Raw genomic sequence first — 24,796 nt, 5'->3', positions numbered from 1 at the left:
GTTAATTAAAATGAGTAGCCTAATTCATTGAAATGGAAAGAACAATAAAATTTATTTTATGTATGGTTTAGAACTTCAAATATTGATTTAAATAATATGTTTAAAGTTGTTTTAGCACTTTATCAAATCATTCATACTTAGGTTGAGGACGGGATTTTGGCATCCCTGGAACGCAAGGTTAGGGAGAGGAACGGATGTTATTTATTTCGAGACATAGATCACGAGTTTAATGGCGGACAACGGTTCAGTCCTGGCAGTGTAATATCCCGTGACGTAGGGTTACCTGATGAGGGACCTTCAATTAATGGAGGAGAACAATCCCTTCCTGGCCGTGCTTTCAACCAGGAGACAGTTTTACCTGATGTAGGACCTGTAATATCTAGCCCTGACGATTCTGAGGCTGATGATTTGAACAGCACTGTAAGGGAGCAGAATGTAGATGATCAGAAGGAGCGGAATGTTAATGATCGGATTGATGCAGGGATGGTTCCGGGTGTGACTGCAGGGAAAGCTATAAAGCCTATATCTAAATCTGGTGCGTCTAAAAAGAAACGAAAGAGCCAATTAGAATTGCTTGGCATGTGCACAAATAATACGGTTAAAAGTCTCGTACTGCGATCTGGTAAGACCCTGGTTGGTTCTGACACCTCTGTAGTGGCGGAAGAGGATGCAGAGAAAGATGCAACGGAAGATGATTTTTGTTTGTCGGATGACGAAGCAGAATTATAAGTTATCTAACACTTACTTTGATTTAACTTATTTCTTGATTGAATAATTAATTCTTCGGTTAGAGGATTAATTTAATTTTTCTATCGCGAATAATGTTCAGTATTCTTTTTATTTATTGTGCTGTATTCAAAGAGGGTTTTGAAAAACGTAAAAGTTCCCTTTTTATGTTTGATTAGCTGTTAAAAATATAGGATATTTGTTTTGGTTTGGTTTAAGCTCGCCGTTGAAATTTATTTGACCGATGTTGGATTTTTGCCTCGTACTTTATACTCCCTTTTGTTCAATTTTCGCTTATAATTGGTTTTCTAATTTTGCTCGTTATATATCTATCTGAGAGCAAAAATTTTAATTTGAGGCCCGGAATTTTGGGTATTTAAATTTCGAGCACGTTATTTGACAGTTGTGTTAAGAAAATTCTAAGTATGAAAGAATAAAATATTTACAAATATCACTTTTAATTTGTGAGTGTGATTTTATTTTGACATTTTATATATTATAATAGAAGACATGAGTTGGTTAATTTGGTTTAAAGGAAAAATGATTTAATTTTTGGAGTTCCGGAGCAAATGAATTTTTGAAATAAAGAAAACTGTTGCTATAATCGGGTAAAGATAAATTTAAGTCTGATAAGTTTGATTTTTATTTTTATCATGACAAACCAATATGTTAATACGAGATTAAACCTTTGTTACTTGTTTCAAATTGAAATTTGGTTTTTTGATATTTTGAGATTTAATTTTATGACAAATAGAAACCTTGACGTGAAATTAATACATTTTTTGATCTAACTATGTATCGGAAAGTTTAAATGCCAAAGAATTATATTATTTTTGTCAAATCATTTTATTCAATTTGGTTTAAATTAAACGTATGAAAGTTTGGTATTTAAAGATTTTTATTGCAAATTGTTGACAACCTTAATTTTTGGGATGCTTACGTTTTTAATTTAAGTATGAAAAATTTGGATATTATGGGTAGTTGTATATTTTAAGAGTGAACTATGAAAAGAAAGGTTATATGTATTATTTTTGTCAATTTTGTTTTAAAGCATGTTTTGTTAAAATTGAAAAAATTTGGATAGTTGAACTGAAACTGAAAATCGGATAGTTAAGAAGAGAAATGCAAATATGATGTGTGCTGCGGATAGAACAATACAGGATTGAAAAACCGTGAACAAAAGTTACTTTTAATACATGAATAGATGTTTTACGATTGTCACCGTTGTGCGAACCGATTAAATTGTTTTAAATTTACGGATTAGTTTTAATTTTAAATATGTGGAGATACGCTTGGTTTATTGATTTTCCAAGTAGAAAATATAATTCATACTTAGATTGAAAACTTGTAAAAGTTCAAAGAACATGAGAAAATGTATGAACTTGATTATAAGCTGGTGGTCATATCCTGTAGTAACAGTATTGGGAAAGGCGAAAATACAAACTGTTCGTTTACATGACCGGTTATTGAAAATTATCACAAAAGTAATTAATGAAAATTTTCAATTTGTGCAGCTGTATTGTAATTATGATTAAAAGGTTTAATGTTAAAAGAAGAGCTTAAAGCAATTAATTAAAAGGGTTATAACTAATGGATGGTTGAGACAAATTAGTCTGTCATGTATATTTAATAAAAGTAACGAACAGTATTGCAAAAATGTATGTATTATATATGGTACTTTATTTTTTAAATTAGACGGGCATGTGCAATTCACTATGAACTATAATTGAAAATCAGATGGGCAATTTAATTTACATGAGTTCCTTAGTTCAAATCATATGGGTATATTTAAACTACAATAATACTTCAAGTTAGATTTTCAAATCGGGTGGCATGTTCAATTTACTATAGTACTTTAATTGCTAATGGTCTTTGATGGGCAGAGTTATTATACCATTGTACTTTATTCCAACATATATGAACTCGTTTAATTTGTCATGGTATTTTAAATGATATTATGTAATTTTTAAATTGAATGGGCATGTTCAATTCTCAATAGTACTGTAAATCTTATTTATGTCCGCACATTAGAATCCAATTCCCTATATTATAAATTAGTTGGCATGTGCTATTCACAAAATTGTCTATAATTTAGATGCTTTTGTTCAATTTACAGGATTATTGGGACGTGCATGTTTAATTCACCATAGTACCTTTATTTTTCATTCCCAGATTTAATTATGTTCAATGTAAAGTCATACGATGAGTCATAAATCGTCTATTATATTTATCAACAGTAAAGAGCAGAAAAGCTGAAATTAGAGAAAGCAGACATGTAATTTTTATTACTAACTGATACCATAAATAAGATACAATATGTACAATACTGATAGTTGTAGCATGTCGGAGCGGGAATTATCTGAGGCAGCGACGGAGAATTTCAATATTTGGAAAACATATAAAGTGTATGGACGGAAATGACATTGTTGGTTAGGGTATCAGGCGGCGGAGGCGGAGAATGAAAGCAAAAAAAAATAACGGCGGAGGTGGCGGATAATTGAAATTTGTAAAATTTAGAAAAATTTAGATGACATGGATATAAACGGAGGTTGTTGATTAATGAGTGGGCAGAAAAAAAATTGGCGGAGGATAGTGTTGACGAGATTCCTTTGAAGAGATACTGAAATAAATAAAAATTAAATTATGTAGTGGTTGATAAACGTAGTACTACTGGAGTTGTTTTTTGCTTAAATTTATTACTTGGTTGACCAGGATGAGCGTATGGGTTAAATTTCGAATTATAAGCTAGGAATGTCACTAAAAAGAAAATAATTGTAGAAAATGTTGAAAAGATAATAATGTCTCTCAAAGGAAATTCGCTTAGTTTCGGGTTAGTCAGAAGATTGTAAAGGTTAGTTGCTTCAGGTTGCGTAAGATAAAAAGGGATATATTTAATTCCTGTTTTTGAAGTAGGGCCAAATTTATAAATTTTATTATTGAGCGTTACCTGGGTACTAGTAGCAGTTTGCAATATGAAAGGTAAAGATTTGACTGTTGGTGGAATGTCGGGAACAGTATTGTCCGGAGACAGCGTTATATAGGAACCAGCCGGGATTAGGATACCCTGTTCGACTAAAATAGGTTTATTTGAAGATTCGTGGAATTTACATTTATCTACTGCAGAAGGGAAATTTTTATTAGTCAATGCATGAAGACAGGACATGTCAATTGGATTTTCATGGCAATTATTATTTTCATTTTCACAAGTCAGTGTTACAATTTCAAGTTTAGAGTTCAGAAAAGTATTGTTATTAGAATCGCTCAGATTTAAATAAAAATTATAAAATGGAGTCGGGACCAGTTTTACTAATGTAGTCGGAGTAGATTGACTAATTTTTATTGTAATTGTTATTTTTTCTGTTGAAAATTGTTTTTGTAAAATTTGAAATCGATTATATTTATTTTGAGATAAACAAGGGGATGCAGAAATTGTGGATTGAAAGAAGGGGGGAAGAATATTTTGCGAAACTTGTTGAAATAAATCTTTTTCGTGCTCAAGAAAGGTTGTTAAAGATGTTAAAATAGGGAGAAGGTAAATAAGAGTACCAATAATTTGTTGTGAGGAAGTTGAAGTGACATCATTTAAAGTTTCAGTATTTGGCGTAGCTGGAGTTAATTTTTGAAGTAAATAAAATATCTGTTTTGTGTTATCTGGAGTTTTTTCATATATTGAATCCATTGTAATTGAGCATGGAAAATTGTTAAAAAACAGGGGTCCAGAAAAAAATGAGGTTCTGTCAGTTAGGAGTTCTATGAAATATATATATTTTTCTTTAACATTTGTTAGTAGCGATTTAGTTTGTGGAGCAATTTGGGGGTTTTTTAAGGGTTCCAGAATGTTAGAAATTGAATCATTTAATTTATCTAGATCAAACGAATTGCGAAGGTTATCTACCTGAAGTGTGATGTATGTATCTGATACATCATGGTGATATGTGAAGGGGTCACCACTAGTGTAGAAGTCCAAGGTCGGGTTAGGGTTAGTGATGGTTGCAAATGAGGAGGCAATGGAACAAAGGGTTAGGAATAGCTGCGACATCCTAAAATATAGATAGTTTATAAACAATGTTTAATTTTAAGCATATTATGGTTTAAAGAGAAAAACAATAAGAAAATGTACTTTTTAAATGAAAGTGAGAAATTTGGATTTCCATTGAAATAGATATAGATATTGTATATATTATGTTATAGATTATGCATGTTTAAAACGTATTTAGTTATAATTTTCTAATTTTAATTTTTTTTTGAAAAATGTATTACTTGAAATTGACCATGAAGGTTAAATAGGAAGCTGTGGTTGAAGGCATGTGGATTGGAATTTCTTATGAACTTTGATAAGAGCTTGTAGGAAGACTATTACTTGTTTCTGCGTCTTGTATGAATATGTTTTGGAGCTATTCAAGAATATTGGATGGTTTTCTGCTACGATCTGAGGGCGTCGAGACATCGCACATCCAATTAGTTCATAACTTGTTGCAAAGTTCAATTTGCAGAGATGCGCAAAGACTACGCTTGCTGCACTAATGTTTCGCCATAATTTGGTTAATTTATCCGGCGAGAACTGATCATTGTAAAACGGCATTTGACCGATTATGATCACTTGAGGCGGTGATCCTTTTATGTTAGTGAGCTCGGTCATAATAGTCTTGAGATTAGCAAAATAACCTTTTATGATCATGTGGAGGTTATCCTGTTCAAAGGTATGAAGGTGACAATTTGGGATTTGTTTAATGATGCAGGAAATGTCCATTTCTAGGAGGTAAAGGGAATGATTTGGAGTAGATCTGATGATATCAAAAACATGGGAGAAGTAAGAGACATTGTTCCATATTACAATATTAGGCATATTTGAGAGTTTTATTAAGCCTGTTAGACTCACTCCACCAAACTTTAAAGCATCAGTAATTGGATACGTTTGTATTCCTGGACTAAGATTGAGAATTGTTGTTTTGTAGGCACTGTCCATGATGCCGAAATTTCGCAAATGCGTGTTTCCTATCAAGATAGCGTCTATACTGGTGTAATCATATGTTTGACATAGATCAGATAGGGATGGGATACTCAAAGGGTAGATTAGGGGGACGGGTGAGCCCGCCTGTGGTCCGTAGAATATTAGTTTAAGGAGTTCAGGACCTATAGGAGTGCTAAGTGATAGCAATTGGGATAATTCAGAGCCTAGCAATATCTGAACTAATTCATACCGATAGTTGAGGAAAGCCAGTCTATTTGCGCCAACATTCTTTTGATCCATCGATGTTATAAGTGCATGAAGAGTTGTTGCTGTTGTGAAATCCGATTCTTCTGTAATCAATCGCGAGACGTTTCTTGGAAATATGTCCGGAGTTTGAGTCTCGATATAGCTGGCGAAAGTTTCTTTTAAAAACAAGATCGCTTTATATTTAAGGGTCGTTTTCCTATCTAATAGATAGAGGAGGAGGTCATCTGGAGTTGTGGTCTCTATGATAGGGGAGGTCCTAGCCTTAATGAGAGAATCTTTAATGCAAAGCGGCATATTAGAAGTAAGGACTTCTAGTTCATTTTCGCCATGTGGGGTAGGGGTTAAATAGTGGGTTAAAAACGTGAAAAGCGGGATTTTATCCTTACAGGGAGTGCAGTTGGCACTTGAATGGCGTGCAGAATGATGTTGTAGAGTTGTTGTATCATCAAAGAAAAGTTTACAGATTCCACAATATATACTAGAAGGTTCAGTATGTTCCGATAAATAACAATGAAGTAACAGCGATTCAATATTAGGGAATCCTAGAGCACACATTTTACAAATGTTTAAACCTTCAGCGTTCAGAGCATTGAGGCTGGTTATGTTAATCATTGGGTCCAGTTCTCCCATATGATTTATATAATGTTCAATTTGTAATGTGTTATGTGTCATTGTATTCACGTTATATGTACACTTGGAGCAAATCAGCAAATTATTGCTTTGACGCGCAAAAACAACTAGGGCCCGGTAGCCCTTGTCTGTTTTATCTAAGACCCCTAATGTGTGATTGTCTGCCATACTTCCCATGGCTTGATGGGCTCCAAGTGGGATCTAAACGATATATTTTGTTAATATTTTTACTAGTTCATATTATGGAATAAAATACATAATTAAGAAAAGGTCTGATACAATCAAAGGTAATAACCATGAAAATGTTGATATTATTTGTTTAATATTTCAATTTCTTATAAATTATCAATTTAATGTAATGTATGCTTTGATATTAATTAAAATGCGAAAAAAAGAATGCAAAAGTTTGGTTTTGTAGATTGGTTATTATAATATGCTGAGTGAGCCTGTATAATATGTATAATATGTACTGAAAAGGTTAATAAAAAGGTTACCTGCGGTACTGTATGGCAAATGTTACACTTTTTTCTATGTTTCGGTGGCGGGGGGGGAGAAAGGTCTCTAAGCGGGTTCAGGATAATGCTATATCTTAATGACGTTAGTGTATTAGAACAGGATTTGGAGTCCTTGGATGTACTTGGAGCACTTGTTGAAGTGTATAAGTGAGGCTGCATATTAATGGAATTGGTTGAAAGTGGAGGGGGTGGTGTTGTAAGTGCTTCTGTTGCAAGGGATAGGGTGCGTTCAAGCTCTAGGAGAGGGGTAGAGAAGAGTTCTTGGTTTATATCCAAGTTTCTCACTGCTGGATCAGGAGGTCGAGTTGTTGGTGGGAGCACAATGTTACAGGTGAAGATATAATAGGGGGAGGAGAGGAACGATTGTTATTAGTGACAAGGGATTCATTAGAAGTGTCGGAATCTTGAGGGGAAGTGGGAGATAAAGTAGACGTTGTTGAAGAGGGTGAAGATATATTTTCAGGAACAGGATTTGTTCTGAGTGGTTCTACAGGAACTGGAATGTTGTTTACGAGTTCCAAGGAGTTCACAGAAGGGGTTGGAGGGTTCATAATTAGAGAATTGTTCGACCGATTGGCAGATCTTATCTGGGGGAGCAAAATAATAGGAAGTGTGTAAGGTGGGTTGGGACGTAATTCGGGAGCATTGTGGGATTGGGTGGATGGGGGTGGGAAACGGGGAGAGTTGGTTCTTACTCTATTTATGTCAGGCATTGACCTGGAAAAGAAAATAATATATTTCTTTTTTATATTTTAGTTACATATATATGATATTATTTATATAACAGTAAAAATGGGTTATTAAAATTAGAAGGATTACTTAATACACAGGTATAAGTAAAAAGTATATTTAAAATGTTGTATTATGCTATGAGAGAAGAGGTTTAAGGTAGGGTTTGTGTACCAATGTAAATTAAACAGATACATGTAATAGGAATGAGTTTTCTAGATAGAGCTAGAATTTATGTCTAAGTAGGAGTGAAAATATGAATTCAAAATATATGTAGGTTAAAAGGTGAATTTTCACTTGCCTATAGACTGATATAAACGGATAATTTTAGCAGAAATATGAAATAGGAATGAAATTTTAAAATTGAATCTGAAATTATTTGAATTGAAAAATAGAAATGCAAAGGCATTAAGGGTGTTAAATAGAAATGGATATAAAAACGTTATATATTGAAGTAAACCAATATGAGAATGGCAGATACATGAAATAGGAATGATAAATCCAATTTAGATTTGACATTTATTTTAAAGTAGAACTGAAAGATAGAAATGCAATGATATTGAGGTTTATAAAGGGATGTGTATATAAGAAAGAAATAGATATTGAGGCATATAGAGATAATTTTAGCAGAAATAAGAAATAGGAATTGATTATAGCATGATTAATTGTATATAGATCGAAAGTAGGACTTATATTTGTTTTAAGCTGTGAAATTCAAAGTAATACAATTAGATATAGAATATCTTGGCTAGACATGAAAGTATTAGTCAGTAACGGCCTTGTACAAATATAATTATATAATTAATATGAGTAGAAACATATAATAGGTATAAATTTGATTTGAGTAAAAGACAATTATGATTGTAGGTTTATATTTGTGTAAGATATTAAATATAAAAATAGGCTGTAGGATTTGTGAAGATAATTAAGATTAAAGTAGGATATAAGCTGTGTAAAGTTAATTAATTAGTGGTTACAAAAATGTAACATAAAAATTCGGTGCTATGGAAACGCCTCAACACGGAAACGCCTCAACACGGAAATGCCTCAAAAAAAAGCGGAAACCCCTCAAAAACCGGTTTTTTTGAGACGTTTCCGCAATTTCTGCAAGAAAAACGGAAATCCCTCAAAACCCAGTTTTTGAGGGGTTTCCTCTTTATTTTGAGGCGTTTCCTAAAATTTTTGAGGGGTTTTTGTTTACTTAGAATTCATAAATTAATGCAACAATAAATATCATCCATTCATAAAAAAAAAATTTAAAAAATCAATTTCTCCATTGTTCACACCACATAGAGCAGTATATATATCATGCACTAGTCAGTATATATCATGCACTAGAAACAAATGAATTTTTGTTATGCAACAGTAAATATCATGCATTAGAAAGAAAATAAGCAAACAAACTTCATTTACTAAATTTAAAGATTTAATTATAAAACTCTCCACAAATAACAAAACTCACCTTATGACCCATCAAGTGCAGAATCTTAACCAAAATGTAGAAGAAAAAAAAACCTGTACACACTATGTATTTTAGAGCCCTTTGCAGTACAAAGAACAAATGATATATAATCAAGTATTTTCTAATCTTAGTTGGTATAGTTTTTGAAAAATTACAAAAAAACAATTTAGATTCCGAAAAGCAACCCCACTTTTCAAGCTAGGTCTACTAAACAATAATGTTAAAAGTATATGGAAAACAAAAATAAATAAGTAAAATATGGATAGTGACAAGTGGAATAAGGTTGAGGTTACACTATTTTGAAAAAACTGTCCATTACACGGTAAGCGTAATTTAAAGTGACCCTCCATTTAAAAATAAAAAAGGGCATGGCCAAATCACAAACCTTCATCTGATTAATAATATGGAAGATTTATGTAGCTTAACAAAGTATTTAATTATCTATTGCTTATGGAGTAAGAAAATCCACAAATGAAAATACTTAGTTTACAAAAACATTGATATAAATCATACTTATCGGAAAAAGCTTTTAAGAGCANCTGGTGTACTTCCGATAGAGCAATTTTCTTGAGTGTTCTGACTTCTCGGGGGTTGGTCCCTTTAACATTGCATTTAAAGGAACACCTGGGATAGGTGATGACGTACTCTTTAGAATCATCTCTCCTGTGGAAATGTTTTTTAATAAGATTGTTGAAAAAAAGATGTTTTGGGGTTTCCAGATTTGGCTTTTCCATTTCCTGAAATATAGATATGTTTTACATTTTTGTTGTGTATCACAATCTGACAAGAGATAATTTACACTGATAATATTGAGATAATATTGAACAGTTGCATTCTCGAATTTCCTATTTTGAATTTAAAAGGTGTTTTAAAATAGTAAAAAAAAGAAAAAAAATATTTATTGCTTGTGGGTTTAAAAATTTGTTTGAATTTTATTGCTAATAGAGCAAAGAGGGTTTTTTTTTAAAAATAAACCATAGAAAGAAAAGATTATTTTTGAATAGGAGAAAAATAAGTTACTATTTGTTTTGTCAGTATGTCTGGTATCTTGCAAGTGTTTGGTTCTCTTTGAGCTTTGCTCATTAATTGTTAATTTTTATGTTTCTTTCACCTTGTGTTTTGCAGAATATCGTACTGTTATAATGTTTGGATTTGGTGTTGAATCTTCTAGTTCTACTGTTGCAACTATTTCGCCTTTATTTAAGGATGATTCCACCAGTAGTCCTTTTTCTGGACTTGTTGCTCTGAAAAACGGAACTGAAATGAGTTCTGGTCAAAAAGAGGCAACAATTGTAAATTCGGATTTAAATGTCTTGCGTTTTATTACGCAGGATGTTGAGCGCTCTTTAGGTGTCTGGTTAATCCTGGTCATGCTGATTCTCTTTTTGTGCTCGCGATTTGTGGGTAATGTACACATTTAATTATCAATTGTTTATATAAGAGGAATACTCTTTGAATCATTATAAGCGTTTTCTTTTGCTTTAACTATCCTCTGTTATAGGATTTTGTGTGAGGAGCTGTAGAGGGCTGTGTACGTCTAGGTCTCGAGGACGATCTTTTCAACCTTTTGATGGAATGGGAGAAGAGTCTGTGGATCGATTCGATCTGATCGCTGATAGAATTCGCTGTGATAGTGTGTCACAGAGAGATGTCTTCCCTCGTCCAAGCAATATGACTGGGTTAGAGGGTCCATGGGAAGTAGTAGAGCTGAATTAGAAAGATGACTATCGGCATGTCTAAAATAATAGAATTATTTTAATTAGATGTGTAAATCTATTTTTAATTGAGAAAAAATTTTAATTGTGTACCCGTATTGGCGTTAAGATTAGATTTAAATGATTATCTGTTCTATGGCGTTTTGATATATGTTGTAGATCGTGTATAGGATAATACGGGTGTTGACAGGATTATTTGAAGCGCGTTTTTATTCAATGACATATATGTAAGGTTTATTATTTTCTTATTTAATTTTAAATTTATTACAGAATGAATATGTTAAATGATATGTCGCTGATGATTGTTTTACGGAGTAATTTAATGCAGGTAAGAAAATTTAAAGATTAATATTTTTTACGTATTTTTACAAATGTGAATATTTTTTACGTATTTTTGAACTGTTTGTTTTGAAAACCAAACCGGTTTCTGAAAAGTAAGGCGGAAACCATGCACTTGTAATCAGTTAAAGAAAGTATGCGGAGAAGAAAATATTAAATTTTTGAAATAATCTTTTGGAATATTTGTTTCAATTTACACCTTTTAATATTGTTGGTTGCTTTAAATGGTAAATTTTTAGTTTTAATTTTGGTTTTATAGAAGAATGCATGGGAAGATCAAGAATGGTCTTGAGTTGGTTGAGGAAATTGTGAGCGGTCCCGTGGAGAGGGTGCAGCATGGTGAGACTGAAGATGGCAATTTGGACTGTGTTCAGCAAATTGCTAGGTAAGGAATAGTTAAGTACAAGGATATTTTCGTCGCAAAATTTACAAATGCATACGTTGTAACTGTTAATCTATTAGGAAGGGGGAGGTTAGGATGGTTGGGTGGAAGAGACGTTTATATATTTTTGTATTTGTATTGTGAGCTCAATTTTTATGCTTTGATTGAAGATATAAAGTGTAGTTATGTGTTATTAATTATTTTTAATGGATTAATTCTTTTAAAGAGGGGGGGGGTGTATTTGTGAGGTGATTCATGTGAACTTAAGGTTCAAAGTGGGATTTGTTTGGATCAAAATATTAAGGGGATGATTGAATTCGAGGTATGGGAATAATTGGTTGCAGAGTAGGGGGTTCTCAAATATAACAGGTGACAATTTGCGTAATTTATCAGGATTATGTTAAGGTATGCAGAGCAGGTTCTGGTGGAATTCAATGAGACGCATTTCCGCCGGCCCGGGGGAAAGAGCGAACTTAGATGTGAGGCCGAGCCTGACTGCGTGGGAGAGGTTGTTATTACTATGTGTGTCTGTCTCGTAGCTGTTGGTTTGGNAGGGGAGGGGGGGGGGTGGTAACATATGGAATATGTAATGGAGGATTGATTTGTTGACTATATTTTGAAATGTTTATGTTAAAATATCTATGCGAGGGTTAATACCTAGCATTTGGCAATATATTCCTCATGTGAAATGGTTCCTTATATTTTGAAATAAGCATGCGTTAGTTTTAAAAGAAAACTTGTTGTTATAGGACTAATCTGTGGCGTCTTGGGCTAGTGAGGGATGAGTACATTAGAAGCCGAGATGCCAGGGTAGGTTATTTACGTTATTGAGAGCGAAATCTGGTTTTATTATAGATTTGCGCAACTTAAAATATATTGTTAGAACTTGAGAATATTATTTTTAGTGTCTTTATTGATAGTTGAAAGGTTTAAGGACTGTAATCTTCATTATTTTTATTTGTAATCATTTGTAAACTATTATTTTAGGTCGTTACGGAAAGGATAGCGATTCGCCGGGTCGAGAGCGTGGGTGTTGACGCTGTCAGAGACGGTTCTAACGTGCCCTCCGAGGAGATGTTTGTTGCGGCTTGTTCAAAATACAACCAGTTTGGTTTAAGGAAGTAAGTATTTTGAACATTTGGTCGGAGAGGTTCATTTTAAGGTCAATAATTGTCGGATTTATGATGGTGCATATTAATTTGTTATTTCATGTTTAATGATAAAAAGTTTTAACGTAAAGGCCTGAAGTTTTGAAGTTATGCTTGATGTTTTACTGTTGATTAATTTAAATTACTTGATATATGTTTTTTTTTAAATTGGTATAATAGGATGTATTTAGGAATGATCGATTCAAACTAGTGGTTGACGTCGCTACTCAGACTGAGAAGGGTGCGAAGGGGGTAGGACAGCAAGTGAGTTTATTCTTGTTAACTAAAATGAGTAGGTTAATTCATTAAAATGTAAAGAAAAATAAAATTTATTTTATGTATGGTTTAGAATTTCAAATATTGATTTAAATAATATGTCTAAAGATGTTTGAGCACTTTATTAAATCATTCATACTTAGGTTGAGGACGGGATTTTGGCATCCTTGGAACGCAAGGTTAGGGAGAGGAACGGATGTTATTTAATTAGAGGCATAGATCACGAGTTTAAAGGCGGACAACGGTTCAGTTCTGGCAGTGTATTATCCCGTGACGTAGGGTTACCTGATGTGGGACTTTCAATTAATGGAGGAGAACAGTCCCTTCCTGGCCGTGCTTTCAACCAGGAGACGGTTTTACCTGATGTAGGACCTGTAATATCTAGCCCTGACGATTCTGAGGCTGAGGATTTGAACACCACTGTAAGGGAGCAGAATGTAGATGATCAGAAGGAGCGGAATGTTAGTGATCGGATTGATGCAGGGATGGTTCCGGGTGTGACTGCAGGGGAAGCTATAAAGTACAAAAATTATTGGATTATTATAAGTTTAAACAAATCCAAAACGGTGCATGCATTATCATGGTTTCTCAGGTTCCCCAGGTTCCCCAGGTTTCCCTGGTTCCCCTGGTTCCACAGGTTCCCCAGGTTTCCCTGGTTTCCCTGGTTTCCCTGGTTCCTCCACTCTTGTTTCACTCTGGTTTCCCCCTTGTTCCCCCCTCCTGGTTTCTCAGGTTCCCCAGATTCCCCAGGTTTCCCTGGTTCCCCAGGTTCCCCTGGTTTCCCTGGTTTCCCTGGTTTCCCTGGTTTCCCTCGTTCCTCTACAAATTATTTTTATAGAATGAACAATAGCCAGAATAGAAATTTGTTATAGTAAAACCTAAAATTAGATATAACAGCTGTGTAGCCCACCGACAAAGTTACATGTACATGTACGACATAATTTAACAAATTTTGAAACCAATAATCCTGGACTGGATGGTGACGAGCTGGTGGCTGTGTGGATAGCTTAAGAGCCAGTAGGGTAGATGACTAGCTGTTAGGGTAGTTGGTAACAGTGGTTGTCTTATGTTTGCATTGTGGATGGTGGTCTGGTTTTACCACAGCCTTTGCACACATCCTTAGCTGAAAGAGAATATAATAAACAATATTTTGAAACAACTGTCAGGTAAAAATTTCCGGTTTACGTAACGTAAATCGTAAACATTCTGGTTTCCATTTGATCCGGAATTTTCTCAGAATTCCTGCTTACGAAAGAAATTTCCGGATCATTCCAATTTAAAAATGGGATTTCTATTCTGGAAAAATGGAAACCCTAATATAATATCAATTCAGTTAGTTTGATATGAAATTACCAAAATAATGACCGCATATACATTTCCTTGGACGTGGTGTGAAGAGGGAACTGTATTCAGCTGTTTTCCTGAACATACAGCATTATTTAAATGTTTCTTGGAAATTGAGTATATGATAAAATCCACCGAAATAAAGTGTGCTAAATTGTTTTCCACCGAAAATTCATTGATTTTCATAACTTACCGTGAAACCCCTAAAGAATAGTTATTAAAAGGAAATCCAAGACAAATAGTCTTATAAACGAAAGACTTACCTATTTATTTCCTGTTTGTTGCAGAGATATTCTAGTTTGTCCTCAGCCTTTCTAAAATACAAGAATACTAATTGAGACTAACATGCTTGTTGATACGTAACATCTTTTGTAATCGTTCACAGTCGACGTTTTCACAAACAAACATTCAAAAATGGTGATATAATTTAGATCAAGTTTTGTGATAATACTGGGATCTTGGCAAGGCTTGGAGACCAGGTAGGCTGGCCCAGGGCCCTGGCACAATCCAAAAATGTGCTTCATTCTGGATTGCTTGACGTACAAGGATGATAGAGTGTCGGGAAACCCGTCGGCTGCGTGGTGTAAGTTCACGAGGATTTTTGAAAAACTCAAGCAAGACCGCATGTTTTAGAAAATGAAGGAGTTTGAACACAAGTTTGAAACTTTCGCTAAATTCAAGAGAAAAAACATTAATTTCACAAATATTCAATGAATCACAAAACTGGCTCATTTAAATGTTAACAAACCTCATAAAATATGAGGAAATTGCGTTTCGATTGCAAATGGAGTGCAATCTTTCACCAAGCTCTTCAGAGAACCAGCAACCCTACACAATAATAATTTCATGTATGAAATATAATTTGATGTTACAAATAAGTTCTGTCATCCTAAATTATCAGTATCAACAGAATTTCAGTTATGCTAATTTTAACTGTGATTTTCAAATGCCTACCCCAATAAAAAATCCGACTGAACATTTTAATTACAAGTAGGGTTTCCAGCTGAATTCCTGGTTGCGGTTTACGTACGGAAATGATCCGGAATTCCGGTTAACGCAACAAATTTCCGGATCATTCCATTTCCAAACTTGAATTTTTTTTCCTGGAAAAAATTGAAACCCTAATTGCAAAGTTATGTTACCTGGAAAAATCTGAGACTCCTTGGAGCTACAAACACTGATGAATGGAGAAGATTTTATTTATTGGACTTAGGTGATTTGTGAAAAAGAAATGACAAGTTTCACGTAAAGACATTGTTTTATTTTTTACAATCTTTTTACACCACAAAATTGCGTAATTTCCCATAAGAATCATATATTTTAATCGACTCAACAAATCACACCCAACATTGCCTAACTTTTCGGAGAACATTTTAATTTGAGCAAACAAATCAATTTTCAAAGATAAAATTACTTCTTTAATTTAACATGATCAACTCCCCTAATAGATCCAGTTTGGGTGAGATCCCATCTTTTGGAAACATTTTGGGATACAATGCACCCAGAGAATTGCATCCTTCTTCAAAGCTGTCCATCTGATCCTCTGATGCCTTTGTTGGGCTTAGTAACCTAATTTAAAAATTTTATTCAGTTTGAATATTTTGTTTACAAGGCCAAAATTTTTAATTTCAAGTTTTATTTTGTTGGTTCCTTACAAAAAAGGTGACTCATCGGTGCCGTATATTCCAACCTAGATGATTCTAACCTAAAGGTTTTCTGACGTTAGGTCAGAAAAACGTTAGGTTCGTTTCCTCTAGGTTCGATGAGCGGGTACCGACTCATCTGTGATTCTTAGCAGCCATTATTTACAATTAGACAAATTATCATGGTGTAAAATAAATTACCGGAAAAATATTCCATCTACTGTTGTAAGGAGCCTAACCCAGTCAGGATCTTTTTCTCCAATGAGGTTCTCAAGGAGGTCAGGGAGTGCTGCACAAATTTTGATCAAGTATGAATTAGATACCCATGTTTTGGTCAGATCAAGGTTTCAATTGTATCTTAGAGATTTAGGAATGGTCGTCTTTAAATGTAGTATCAACTCAAGTCATACGTTTGATTGCTTTAATCCAAAATTATAAGAAACTACAGCTCATGTTATCATTCTTATTACATAAACGCCTTTCATTTTTACCTCGAATTAGCTTCATCACATGTTTTCCCATCATGATGCCAGGAAAATATTCACCTCTAGATACACTCAATGATTTGATAAGGGATTGAAACCTTTTCATTCTGACACCTAAATCAGAGGTACTACAAAAATTGTTGCGATTGATTCTTTAAATGATGATGTGATTTAATTCATTGTCAACCAGGCGATATAACTGCCAATACAAGTCCCATTTTTTCTCATCAAGGAAAGATTATAAAGGAAAAAACAATTCTGTTTAAGTGTATAAAGTGATTGGTTGGGTGAAATGCATAATTTGAGTCGAAACCACTGCAACAAAAAAATTTGTATTACCAGGACACTTTTCCATAATTCTCTCCTCCTCAATAGCTTCGGCTCGTAGGGACAGAACTTCAAAATCTAATTTATCCAGTGTTCGTGTTGATCTATCAACAGCTTCTAACACATGACCTATAATATTTAGGATTAAAATTTGTGAGGTGTGACTTGTATTTTCGGTTGAATTAAAGCTGTTGACATTTCAACAAAATAAATATGATTTAACCAACCTAGTGGTTCTTCATCCCGGCAGGTACAGCAGGTCCATTCTAAAACAATATGAGTCTTCAGTCATACAATTTAATGACAATGTTAAAAATTAGATAAGGTTATCAAATCAAAACAACCTTTATGAAAGAGAAAATAATGATTATCTGATGCATTCTTGATCAGAAAAAGCTTTTAAGGGTACTGTTGTGTGTCAGACATGTGATTCTATCTATTAATATTCCATTTAACTTCTATGTACAGTTCCATTACAACCCACAAAAATTATTGTTCTTTAATAACCAGCATTCATTTGGTTGCTGTGACCTATTTCCATACAATAAATTTCTTCATATTTACCTAAAGATGTGTCCTGATGTACCGCATCTACATGGCCTTGGATCTCCAGAGAAGTTAAATTTTCCCCTTCGCAGATCATATGAAAGACTTGTTGACAAGAATCACAAATGATAACTGAGAGATCGTCCTACCCTTAAATCAAAAGAATTTGTTTAAAGGGAGTGACCGGCTTTCTAAGGTAGTTGAACTGAGTATGCAGAGTGCTACATTTAAATGAGATTTGAACAAATATTTTGAATAGTTTACCCATGCTTTGAACTTAGTTCATATGAACATGGTTTTTATAAAACAAATAGCTAATATACTGACATTTTTTGGTTAGCATCCAGTTATTTTAACATACCAGATGCAATACAATTGATGGAGTCACATTGTCTAACAACCTCTGTGTTGTTTTTCAAAGATACTCTTGTGGTATAACTAATTCATGGATTCTTTTCTTTCAAAATAAGAAATCAATCTTACCCGAATGTTGCAATTCTCAACATATTCTTGGCTAAGCTTTTTCCAGAGTGATGCTTTTTCGTTTTGAGTAGCTTGTAAATTCTGAACTTTGTCTGTTTAATTAATAATTCATAGTTATTACCTAAAACTTCTATCAAGGATTATTTGCCATAGAAGCTTTAATTTCATCATGAAAACTTTGTACAAGACAAGAAGTTGTGGCATAATTAGACCAATAAATAATAAATTATTCCTTGAGTAAATTTGTCCTCCAGTTCATCACGATAGTCACGCCTTTCTAAAATATATATTTTTTAAATTTTTAAAAAGCATATTTGGTTAAAATATATCATTCAAGTTAAATATTTACACTCAGTTATTTAAAACAGTAACCAATTCATTTGTTAGGTATTTAGGTTTTTGGTCAAAATATATTTGAGGAGACAGTAAAGGCCAAAGTTTATAAATGTGACTTGTCTGATTGCAAAGAATATTAGTGATATAAATTACAATTTTACGATTTGTTCTATAGAAAAACAAACAATTATTACCAATTTCCTTCTCCAAGTGTGATATCACCTTTTCTCCAACCCCTAAAAAAGACATAGTTGTTGTTCTATTACTTATTATTATGATAATTAATTAGATATTTCAAGCTATTGAAAAGGATATTTAAAAGGACACATCATAATCAAGAAGCCTGTTATCTATTAAGAACATTGTTACTTGAAAGATCTAGTCAGACTTAGGGCTCTAGGAGCAGAAGCTAGATCTGTTGTTTAGCCAATAGCATAACCAGAGGATTCTGAGAATGGAGACCTTGCTCATAGTGGAACAGCTCTTCACAGGTCTATGGTAGAAACAAAGAAAATAACAAGGATGATACAAATCAACATCACAAAGAAAATAACAAGGATGATAACAATGACAACAATGATGATAACAAAGCAGAAACTCTAGGAGCAGCTCAGGCAATAAAGGAATCAGCTGGAAATGTAGTGGAAGCATCCCATATGGTAAGAACAGCTTTGTTAATGGAGACTCTGGAAGCAGCTAGAGTAGCAGCTCAGATTGCAGTGAAAGAGATACTAAAATTGATGGATCTTGAATCTCCCTATGATTTACATCTGGTTTGTTATTAGAGAAACCAATACTAACAACGCTTAAATCATCTCGATGCATGTGATTAATATCAGAAAATTGTTACTTAAAAAAGAGATTTAAAAATGAAAAACCTACATACCCATTACTATATGAAGTAGTGATGGTTGGACTTCTAGTATGTTGGATTTTGGAGTGAATACTGATTTGCCAATCACAGATCCGAACTTTGATTGCTCCAACCTTACAAGATATTTTATTTTATTGGTTTTTCAGTAAGCACTGCTTATGCATTAATGATATTACATATTTAAAGCTCTATATATTCAAAACATTGTTTTGGATGAATTAGGGCAAGAAATTGAGAAATTAAAAAATCCAAAGACATTTAATTTAGTTTTAACAATATTTCATCAAATCAAAGAGACTGTTGAAAACACATTTCACCTTAGGTCTTGAGAATTATTAGAAATATTTCCTCGGAGATGTTCATCAAATGACACTGGGGTTCTGAAGGGAAAGACGCATCCAGGGTTCCTTTATAAATATTTGCTGTCAGTAATTCACAAAGGAGAGGGGGTAAATATTTGAGAAAACAAATACCCTTGTAATCAAGGTGAATATTTGAGAAAACAAATACCCTTTTAATCAGGATGAACATTTGATAAAACAAATACCCTTTAAATTTGCAACTTGAGCTGCCTAGTTTACCTTTCATCTTCGAGAATCAATTTCTTGCTGCGAACAATATATGTTTAAATATCTTTATTCAGAACAGTTTAAATTATGGTTTTAGTGTTGTTTTACTGAATTGACCAATTTCCCCCCTATGTTCTGTACCTGTCATTATGAGGACTGCCATCCTGGTGCGCAGTACGCAAATGTGACAAAGGAACCTCTCTATAGGTTGATGGCATAGATGATGATGAACCCCCAAGGCCAAGCATAGAAGAAGTAAATGCCATATCTCCTGTACAAATACAGATCATTTAAATATTTAATAATTGTGCTGAAATGCTATTCGAATCAAAGTTTTTGATAAAAAGAAAACTGAATTGAAAGCATAAATATAGGAAAAAATGGAATGATATATACTTTGGAGAAAAAAACTCAGCGGGAGCGGTTGAACCAGCGGTTGAGATCTAGCCTAGACTCTACGCAGTTCAGAATAAGAAATTAAGAAGAAATTTACAATTTGCTCATCCCAGGTTTCCCTGGTTCCCCTGGTTCCACAGGTTCCCCAGGTTTCCCTGGTTTCCCTCGTTCCTCCACTCTTGTTTCACTCTGATTTCCCCCTTGTTCCCCCCTGGTTCTAGCCCATGGATATATAATAGAGTATATATATCATAGTCAAATCCAAAGGGTTGCATGCATTATCATGATGGCTCACCCCTCACCTACCCCTTACTTCCAATATTCTCCTGGTTTCTCAGGTTCCCCAGATTCCCCAGATTCCCCAGGTTTCCCGTTCCCCAGGTTCCCCTGGTTTCCCTCGTTCCTCTACTCTTGTTTCCCCTGGTTGCCCTTGCCTATATTTAATATTTTGAATTTAAAACAAATTTCTCAATATCTTGGTGAATTCTCTTGGTACAAAAAGGCAGACCACATTTTAGAATTATGAAAACAAGGCGCCTTTGATGCTACAAACTCTTTGAAAAAAATGCTATGTTCACAAGATTTGGGCTGCAGTATCTCATTTATGCTTACTCCAGGGCCCATTATCTACCAAAGTTCTTCTCTAATTTAGACCCTGAACTTCACTTCAAACTTTTGTAAAAGTACAAATTATTTTTATAGAATGAACAATAGCCAGAATAGAAATTTGTTATAATAAAACCTAAAATTAGATATAACAGCTGTGTAGCCCACCGACAAAATTACATGTACATGTACGACATAATTTAACAATTTTGAAACCAATAATCCTGGACTGGATGGTGACGAGCTGGTGGCTGTGTGGATAGCTTAAGAGCCAGTAGGGTAGATGACTAGCTGTTAGGGTAGTTGGTAACAGTGGTTGTCTTCTGTTTGAATTGTGGATGGTTGTCTGGTTTTCCCACAGCCTTTGCAGACATCCTTAGCTGAAAGAGAATATAATAAATAATATTTTGAAACAACTGTCAGGTAAAAATTTCCGGTTTACGTAAGGAAAAACGTTAAGATTCTGGTTTCCATTTGATCCAGAATTTTCCCGGAATTCCGGTTTACGCAAGAAGTTTCCGGATCATTCCATTTCCATAATTGGATTTTTTTTGGGAAAAATGGAAACCCTAATATAATATCAATTCAGTTAGTGTGATATGGAGGTGGTGTGAAGAGGGAACTGTATTCAGCTGTTTTCCTGAACATACAGCTTTATTTAAATGTTTCTTGGAAATTGAGTATATGATAAAATCCACTGAAATAAAGTGTGCTAAATTGTTCACAATTTATTTTCCACCGAAAATTCATTGATTTTCATAACTTACAGAAGGAAATCATCAAAATATTTTCATCAAATATCCCACAATAAAAATGATTTTATATTATCAATGACAAATATTCTTATAAACCAAAGACTTACCTATTTATTTCCTGTTTGTTGCAGAGATATTCTAGCTTGTCCTCAGCCTTTCTAAAATACAAGAATAGTAATTAAGACTAACATGCTTGTTGATACGTAACAACTTTTGTAATCGTTCACAGTCGACGTTTTCACAAACAAACATTCAAAAATGGTGATATAATTTAGATCAAGTTTTGTGATAATACTGGGATCTTGACAAGGCTCGGAGACCAGGTAGGCTGGCCCAGGGCCCTGGCACTATCCAAAAATGTGCTTCATTCTGGATCGCTTGACGTACAAGTATGATAGAGTGTCGGCTGCGAGGTGTAAGTTCACGAGGATTTTTGAAAAACTCAAGTAAGACCGCATGTTTTAGAAAAATGAAGGAGTTTGAACACAAGTTTGAAACTTTCGCTAAATTCAAGAGAAAAAACATTAATTTCCCAAATATTCAATGCATCACACAAATTGTTTGAAAAAACTGGCTCTTGTAAATGTTAACAAACCTCATAAAAAATGAGGAAATTGCGTTTCGATTGCAAATGGAGTGCAATCTTTCACCAAGCTCTTCAGAGAACTAGCGGACCCAATAATAATTTCATGTATGATATATAATTTGATGTTAAAAATAAGTTCTGTCATTGTAAATTATCAGTATCAACAGAATTTCAGTTATGCTAATTTTAGCTGTGATTTTCAAACGCCTACCCCAATAAAAAATCCGACTGAACATTTTAATTACAAGTAGGGTTTCCAGCTGAATTCCTGGTTGCGGTTTACATACGGAAATGATCCGGAATTCCGGTTAACGCAACAAATTTCCGGATCATTCCATTTCCAAACTGGAATTTTTTTTTCTGGAAAAAATTGAAACCCTAATTGCAAAGTTATGTTACCTGGAAAAATCTGAGACTCCTTGGAGCTACAAAAACTGATGAATGGAGAAGATTTTATTTATTGGACTTTGGTGATTTGTGAAAAAGAAATGACAAGTTTCACGTAAAGACATTGTTTTATTTTTTACAATCTTTTTACACCACAAAATTGTGTAATTTCCCATAAGAATCATATATTTTAATCGACTCAACAAATCACACCCAACATTGCCTAACTTTTCGGAGAACATTTTAATTTGAACAAATAAATCAATTTTCAAAGATAAAATTACTTCTTTAATTTAACATAATCAACTCCCCTAATAGATCCAGTATGGGTGAGATCCCATCTTTTGGAAACATTTTGGGATACAATGCACCCAGAGAATTGCATCCTTCTTCAAAGCTGTCCATCTGATCCTCTGATGCCTTTGTTGGGCTTAGTAACCTAATTAAAAAAATTTATTCAGTTTGAATATTTTGTTTACAAGGCCAAAATTTTTAATTTCAAGTTTTATTTTGATGGTTCCTTACAAAAAGGTGACTCATCGGTGCCGTATATTCCGACCTAGATGATTCTAACCTAAAGGTTTTCTGACCTAAATATCCAGTAGTTTGCACGTGCTTTAGGTCGGTTTGGTTAAAAAAAGCTTTAGGTCCGTTTGACATCCTATGAGAAATATATAGGTTTTCCGACCTAAGATTTAGAGATATATTTAGGTTGGTTGGGCATATATATTAGGTCTGTTTACCAGGAAGTTTAAGTTGGATTAGTGACAATTTTAGGTCTGTTAAGCAATATTTTTAGGTTGGTTGAGCAATTTTTTTTAGGTAGGATGAGCAATTTTTTAGGTCGCATGAGCAATAATTTTAGGTCGGATAGGCAATTTTTTTAGGTCGGATACGCAATTTTTTTAGGTCAGAAAATATTGCTCATCCAATCTAAAAATATTGCTCATCAGACCTAAAAATATTGCTCAACCGACCTAAAGATATTGCTCAACTGACCTAATAAAATTGCTCAACCAGCCTAAAAAAATTTCTCAACTGACCTAAAAATATTTCTCATCTGACCTTAAAATATTGCTCATCCGACCTAAAAATATTGCTCATCCGACCTAAAAATATTGCTCATCCGACCTAAAAATATTGCTCATCCGACCTAAAAATATTGCTTAACCGACCAAAAAATATTGCTCAACCGACCTAAAATGAATGCTTATCTAACCTAAAATTGTTGCTTTAACCAACCTAAAACATATTCCCAACTGACCAAAAATATATCAATAAATGACCTAAATATATTTCCAATCTTTAGGTCAGTTTGGGACATTTCGCTAATCGAACCTACAGATTTTTAGGTCGGAAAAACGTAAGGTCAGAAAAACGTTAGATTCGTTTCCTCTAGGTTCGATGAGCGGGTACCAACTCATCTGTGATTCTTAGCAGCCATTATTTACAATTAGACAAATTATCATGGTGTAAAATAAATTACTGGGAAAATATTCCATCTACTGTTGTAAGGAGCCTAACCCAGTCAGGATCTTTTTCTCCAATGAGGTTCTCAAGGAGGTCAGGGAGTGCTGCACAAATTTTTATCAAGTATGAATTAGATACCCATGTTTTGGTCAGATCAAGGTTTCAATTGTATCTTAGAGATTTAGGAATGGTCGTCTTTAAATGTAGTATCAACTCAAGTCATACGTTTGATTGCTTTAATCCAAAATTATAAGAAACTACAGCTCATGTTATCATTCTTATTACATAAACGCCTTTCATTTTTACCTCGAATTAGCTTCATCACATGTTTTCCCATCATGACGCCAGGAAAATATTCACCTCTAGATACACTCAGTGACATGGAAACGCCTCAACACGGAAACGACTCAACACGGAAATGCCTCAAAAAAACAGAATCATAAAACTAATTAAATGTCGTCTTCTAACATTAAAAAAAATTTAACAATTATTTTACCATTAATTTAGGGTAAGTTAGGTTGCGCCGCAGGCTACAAAGGGGGCCGAGCGCTGCGGCTAGGATGGCTATAAGGGGGCCGAGCGCTGAGACTAGGACAGGCTAGGGGGCCGTGCGCTACGGCTAGAACAGTCTAGGAGACCGAGCGCTGCGGCCATGGCTGTGAAAATCAGTAGAATATAGTCTTTTTAATTTTAAGTTGAGAGAAGACGACATTAAATTAGTTTTATGATTCTGTTTTTTTGAGGCATTTCCGTGTTGAGTCGTTTCCGTGTTGATGCGTTTCCATGTCACCGATACACTCAATGATTAGATAAGGGATTGAAACCTTTTCATTCTGACACCTAAATCAG

At 34.0% G+C, this 24,796-nt stretch overlaps 1 protein-coding gene and 3 long non-coding RNA genes across 4 annotated transcripts; all 4 read right to left on the bottom strand.

The window, feature by feature from the left end:
* Positions 1-2,984: 2,984 nt before the first annotated feature.
* Positions 2,985-4,765, bottom strand: LOC111716769 (uncharacterized). The gene is made up of 3 exons (XR_002768592.1): positions 4,622-4,765; positions 3,674-3,798; positions 2,985-3,346 (listed from the first exon to the last, which is right to left on the bottom strand). It is a non-coding gene; the product is annotated as an uncharacterized LOC111716769 (long non-coding RNA).
* An 8,962-nt stretch (positions 4,766-13,727) lies between these two features.
* On the bottom strand, positions 13,728-15,465 carry LOC111716767 (uncharacterized). Its single transcript, XR_002768591.1, has 3 exons — positions 15,233-15,465; positions 14,748-14,798; positions 13,728-14,561 (listed from the first exon to the last, which is right to left on the bottom strand). It is a non-coding gene; the product is annotated as an uncharacterized LOC111716767 (long non-coding RNA).
* A 744-nt stretch (positions 15,466-16,209) lies between these two features.
* LOC111716766 (uncharacterized) lies at positions 16,210-17,897 on the bottom strand. The gene is made up of 3 exons (XR_002768590.1): positions 17,847-17,897; positions 17,504-17,635; positions 16,210-17,205 (listed from the first exon to the last, which is right to left on the bottom strand). It is a non-coding gene; the product is annotated as an uncharacterized LOC111716766 (long non-coding RNA).
* A 297-nt stretch (positions 17,898-18,194) lies between these two features.
* On the bottom strand, positions 18,195-20,018 carry LOC111716768 (uncharacterized; the record flags this gene model as incomplete). The annotated part of the gene is given in 5 exon segments (XM_023492258.1): positions 18,195-18,245; positions 18,458-18,540; positions 19,191-19,291; positions 19,496-19,585; positions 19,889-20,018. Coding segments are annotated over 5 exon segments (450 nt in total).
* Between the last annotated feature and the right edge of the window lie 4,778 nt (positions 20,019-24,796).

The sequence above is a fragment of the Eurytemora carolleeae genome, unplaced genomic scaffold (assembly GCF_000591075.1).
Source record: "Eurytemora carolleeae unplaced genomic scaffold, Eaff_2.0 scaffold2198, whole genome shotgun sequence".
Taxonomy (NCBI): Eukaryota; Metazoa; Arthropoda; class Copepoda; order Calanoida; family Temoridae; genus Eurytemora; species Eurytemora carolleeae.
Note: the sequence above shows the minus strand (reverse complement) of the source record. Positions and strands in the feature narration are given on the sequence as shown.